General features: G+C 45.0%; 1 protein-coding gene across 1 annotated transcript in view; it reads right to left on the reverse strand.

Moving 5' to 3' along the window:
- Window positions 1-3301, reverse strand: part of LOC120945739 (calcium-activated chloride channel regulator 1-like) — a 58185-nt gene extending 54884 nt beyond the window's left edge. The window contains exon 1 of the mRNA XM_040360104.1: window positions 2741-3301. Coding sequence (XP_040216038.1) covers window positions 2741-2899 — 159 coding nt within the window. The 5' untranslated portion in view covers window positions 2900-3301. The remainder of the gene's footprint in view (window positions 1-2740) is intronic.
- Between the last annotated feature and the right edge of the window lie 2699 nt (window positions 3302-6000).

Consider the following 6000-nt stretch of genomic DNA (forward strand, 5'->3'; position numbering starts at 1 on the left):
GTTAAAGGGTTGGTTTGCCCAAAAGTGATATTTTAGTAATAGGTGCAACTTGTCAGTAAAAGTTTTGAATATTCCAGGAGGGGAACTTCATGTTATTAGTTCTTAATGTGCTCCTGGCCAACTGGAGGTTTAGGGTGTTTAAACCACCTTTGAGTATCTCAGGTCCTCCAAGTACATTCCCTGTTTGAAAATAAATAAAAAATCCATAATGGTCAAAGCAGGTGTCCAAACCCAAAGACAATGGTCTTCCCAACAGAAGCTTGAGGTGATTGAAGCCGTATTAGTGCACTTGCGACAGAAACAATTACGGTAAGTACTGTCCGTGATCCTTTTTTTATTTGCACTAACATACAATTTTTCAGGACAAACTTTTAAGCCTTCTTTAAAGTGGTTGTAAAACCTTTTGCCTTATACATGCGATCGGTTTTCCCGGCGGTAAAAACCGAGGGTAAAACCGAGAACCTGTTTAGTAGCCTTTTACCCCTACACACGGCCGGTTTTCCTGGCAGGAAAACTGCCATGAGAGCTTTGGTCGGGAAACCTGGACGTGTGTATGCTTCACCGCAGGCTTTCCCCATAGAAAAACTGCCGGCTTCAAAAATGCCGAGAATCCCAGCAGGAAAAAAGAAAACATGTTCTCATTCCCGGCGGTTTTCCTGACGGGAAAACTGCTATGGAGCATACACACGGCCGGTTTTCCCGGCCAAAAGCTGTCATGGCAGTTTTCCCAATGGGAAAACTGGTCGTGTGTACGAGGCATTTTTGTTAACTTCTACTTATAGGTAAGCATAGACTAAGGCCCCATACACACGGTCGAACATGTCCGCTGAAACTGGTCCGCGGACCAGTTTCCACGGACATGTCCGACTGTGTGTACGGCCTAGCGGACAGGTTTCCAGCGGACAAAAGTTTCTTAGCAAGCTAAGAAACTTGTCCGCTGGAAACATGTCCATCGGACATGTCCAATGGTTAGTACACCTAATTGGACATGTCCGCTGATTATGACGTGTAACCAGCATCCCGAAATCCCGCGCATGCGTCGAATTGATTCGACGCATGCGTGGAAGCATTGCACTTCCGTGTTTGAGAACGTCGGTGTCTTCTACGTCACCGCGTTCTCTGTCCGCGGGGATTTTGGTCTGATGGTGTGTACACACATCAGACCAAAAGCTCCCAGGAGACAGGACCGTTTTCATCGGACATGTCTCCTCGTGTGTACGGGGCCTAAGGCTTACTTATAGGTAGTGGAAATATCTCCTAAACGTGCGCTGTTTAGGAGATATTTCACTTGCAGAAAATCTTAACTGCACATGCGCTGGGAAGAAACAAAACAAAGTGCATTTTCTTCCCTAGCCTGTGCCGTTAATAGGCGCTCCCATGCGCATGCGCGGGAGTGACGTCACGCGGCTCTGGCGAATCACAGAGCCAGAGTGTGCGGCCAGGAAGGAAGAGGGGCCAGAAGATGGACTCTGCCTACACAGGTGACATTGCTGGATTCTTTTGAAGGTAAGTGTCACATAATGGGCTAGTATGCTTTTCATTTGCAGGCTTTGCAGACAGCAAAAGAGGAAGTAAAACTCATCAGGGTTTACTTCCTCTTTAAGGTCCCAGCAGCACTGCTGGGACCTTGAAGAAGGGGACATAACCAAAAATTGTATGTTACTGTAACTAAAAAAAGTATCACGGACAGTACTCAATTGTCTCTTTCCCAACAGAAGAAACATAAATTGTCAAGTGGCTTGTTACTTCAGCTTTAAAAAAAAAAAAAAAAACAATTATCAGTGCTGGGTAGACTGAGGGCCAGATCCACGTACCTCAAATGACTAAGATGTGGGCGTGTTTTTGTTATTTCAACTTGACCCCACGTAAATTACGGGGTTTTTTTACGGCGCATGCGCCGTCCGTGGGGGTATCCCAGTGCGCATGCTCGAAATCACGTCGCAAATAGTCAATGCTTTCGACGTGAACGTAATTTACGCAAAGCCCTATTCGCGAACGTTGTACGCAAACGACGTAAACGACAGAAAATTTGACGCTGGCCCGACGTCCATACTTAACATTGCGTACGCCTCATAGAGCAGGGGTAACTATACGCCAGAAAAAGCCTTACGCAAACAACGGAAAAAAATGCGCCGGGCGGACGTACGTTCTGAGAATCTACGTATCTAGCTAATTTGCATACTCTACGCGGAAATCAATGGAAGCGCCACCTAGATATGCACATAAGATCCGACGGCGTACTAAGACGTACGTCAGTCGGATCTAGCCCACATTCAGGCGTATCTTGTTTTGTGAATACAAAACAAAGATACGCCGGCGCATCGTAGAACTTACGCGGCGTATCAATAAATACGCCGCCGTATATTCTTCGTGGATCTGGGCCTGAATCTTTAAATATAAATTGTAACTGATTAGGCACAAACTAAATATATGACTAAAAAATTATAATAAGCAAAAGCATACTTTAGTAAAATCTGCAAGTCAAAAGTAGTAAGTAGATCTTGAGATATCTAGCTGAAATTATATACTCAAAAACTGAGCAAGGCCTAAGTAACTCACAAAGCACTCAAGTCTATACCATTGCCTAAAGCTCCTGACATTATAATTAAAATGAAACACTACGTTGAGTATGTCGCTGAACCTATGTATTTAGTATGTTTCATATAGAATGAGTTGGCAACTTTGCTACGACAAAGCACACGCGACAATCTCAATGTAGAATTTTCCAGTAGAAGTTTACCTTGATTTGCTGTATGAGTTGTGCATTTTCAGGCAGTCCTGGGTGAATTGCAATTATGATATTGTCATAGCCACCATCTTTAAGTGTAACCATGGAACTTTTTGAAGAGGAAAGCATTTGAAGTATGATGATCACAGCAACCAACCACCGCCAGTCCATTTTTTAACTGGTCACTGAAGTTTTATTTGCTCTGGTTATTTTATACATTCACAGAAATGGCAGTTTGTGATATATTTATACTGTCACTTTTACTGCTGTTTATTCAGATAGCTTATTGTTATGTATGCAGTAAAATAAGATAAAATGCCAATTTTATGAAACTATGCAGTTTATGTAATTGGTGGAATTTCAGTTTTGTTTTGTTTACTGATAAGTACGTTTTATCAGATCTGCCTATTCTGATGGAGCAATCTGATGGATAAGACACTTCTGTTGTTTAGTTAAAACACAAAAACACCACCATCTATTCCTGCAGATGTCCTGGTAAAGTGATCCATATGTACTAATGTAGCCAGGTGCTTAGCTGGCAGGAGAGGCAACTATAAAGACACTGGCCCAGATTCAGAGAGAACTTGCGTCTGCGTAACCATAGTTATCCAGCGCAATTGCTTACTTGCGCAGGCGTAACGACTTCTCCTGATTCAGAGAGCTCGTTACGCCGACTGCAGCCTAAGATATGCGTGGCATAAGGCTCTTATGCCCTCATATCTTAGGCTGCATTCTTACGCAGGCCGCTAGGTGGCGTTCCGGTAGTGGTCAGCGTATAGTATGCAAATTGCATACTAACGCCGATTCACTACCCTACGCAAGCCCTGCGTACGCAGTTTACGTCGTTTGCGTACGTCGGTTTTTGCGTAAGGCTGCCCCTTCTAATAGCAGGGGCAGCCAATGCTAAAGTATACCCGTCATTCCCGCGTCGCGAAATTTGAAATTTACGTCATTTGCGTAAGTGAATCGTGAATGGCGCTGGACGCCATTCACGTTCACTTTGAAGCAAATGACGTCCTTGCGACGTCATTTACCGCAATGCACGTTGGGAAAGTTTCCCGAAGGAGCATGCGCCCTACGCTCGGCGCGGGAACGCGCCTAATTTAAATGATTCCCGCCCCCTACGAGATCATTTAAATTGCGCGCGCTTACTTTGCCGGAGCGCCCACGCAATTTACGGAGCTACTGTTCCGTGAATCGCGGGTAGCGCAGAAAATTTGCGGGGGCGCAGGGCATGCATGCCCTGCGCCTACGTAAAAAAAGCGCAAGGCTACCTGAATCTGGGCCACTACTGTGCTGTAGCTGCATTGTGTGCCTATATACGACTCCTATACTGGCTTTCAATGCCATTATTTTAAATATTTTTTTATTTTTATATACATTTTCTCTTCCTTTTTAACACCACATACATATATACAAGACAATCACTATGACAGCAAATAAACCATATCTATAGACAGTAAATTAAACAATAAGAGTAAGGGAAAAAAATATTAATAATAAAGAAAGCGTGCAATTTCTTATCATAACTAATAACTTAATCTATAAAAATATTCCCCTGTTGTTCTATATAGAGCGGGTGGGGGAGAGAGAAGAGGGGGAAAATAGGTTTCATTAATGTTTGACTTATGTGAAATTAAAACTATTCTGTGTTTATTTTATTTACTCTATCTATGTATATGTGTGTTTTGGTGTATATCTATGTGCCAGTATGTGTTTAATTGTGTGTATAAAGTTTCTGGGGTTTTCCACTGTCATCCACTGTCATCCACTGTCGCATTAAACGGCACTTACTGGGCTGGAGCTTCAAGCCATACTGTGCTAGACAGGTGATGACCCAGTCTAGGTGTTGGACATTATCTGAGAAGGTCTTGGAGAAAATTATGATATAATCCAAGTAAACTAACACAGTCTCAAAGTAGAAATCGCCCAGACATCTCTCCATTACGCACTGGGGGCATGCAATTAAACTCAACAGTCCCGACCTGCCAATAGCCGCTTGCCAAGTCAAGGGTGGAGAAATACTTGTACCAGTAACATGGGCGTCTTCTTCAGCTGGAGTAACGGATGGGCATCCTGGTGGTTACAGGCACTTAGTTTGCGGTAGTCCACCCAAAATCACAGACTTCTTTCACTCCAGAGCCATTGGCTTTCCCAAATTACCTTACTTTGTAGCATGTTGACTTCCTGCCACAGGGCTGGGGGAATGCGGTGGTACCGCTCCTGGATGGGTGGAGCATCCCCGTATGAGTCAGGTGGTTGGTGGTCTCTGTGCAACCATAGTCTTTTGGGCTGGTGGCAAAGACCAATAGGTGTTTCTCTAGCAGTTGATGAAGCAGCTGCTGCTGAGGTAGAGGACAGTCACAGAAGGGGATGGCCAGCTGTTCCAACAGTAGTTTATATTGTGAATCTTCTAACAAGGCCATGGCTGCCTGTAGTGGGTGCAAAAAGCTTTCAACCCTGGTTGGGCCTCTGAGATACAGTGACTGGATACTATGTATAAGTCTGCTATGGTGACATGGTTAGGGAGGGAAATCAGGGAAGTCCCCAGGTTGATAAGCTACACCAGTACCTTCCTTTTGTGGACCTTGGATAAGGTGTGAGCAACCAGCCACTCCCCCCGGAGTCTTTGCGGGGTGCCACTATTACTGTGGCCGCTTACAGCTTTTTCTGAGCCCGATGGACAGAGACCAGACCCCCTCTTGGAGGGGTGCCAGGAGTAATTTTGGTTGGGTGGCATGCAAACAACCCCCACTTGTTCAGGCTGTTTCCTCGCTGCCCTCTGATAGGCCTCATAGGCCCAGATCACGTTGAGCCAGACAGCTCCCAGGCTGAAGCCCCACGCATGTTGGCCTAAGTGCTCAAACTTGGACAGTAAGTGGGGTAAGTCCAAGTCCTTCCCCAGAACAATAGGTACTGCAGAACTTACTGGCCCCTAAATGTTCCACCGCCTGGTCGTCTATCTGAATCTTCACCCAGGTGACACCTTCAACCAGGTTGGGCAGATTATCGGCCGTCTTATGAGACAACCAAGAGAGGTCAAGCTGGTCTTGCATCCCGAACCACTGAATTTAGAAGTCATATTCCATGATAGTGACCTCAGATCCTGTGTCATTCAGGTATAGGACCTCTTGTCCATTAAGAGGGCATTTACTACTGGGCTTTGTGTGACCGTGGACTTTGGTTTGATGTGACCTTGTGCTGATTGTCCCCAGGATTCGTCTCTCTGCCCTGGGAGCCACTAATTTAACAGCGGCCTGCAGGTACTTTTG

The sequence above is a fragment of the Rana temporaria genome, chromosome 7 (genome assembly GCF_905171775.1).
Source record: "Rana temporaria chromosome 7, aRanTem1.1, whole genome shotgun sequence".
Classification (NCBI taxonomy): Eukaryota; Metazoa; Chordata; class Amphibia; order Anura; family Ranidae; genus Rana; species Rana temporaria.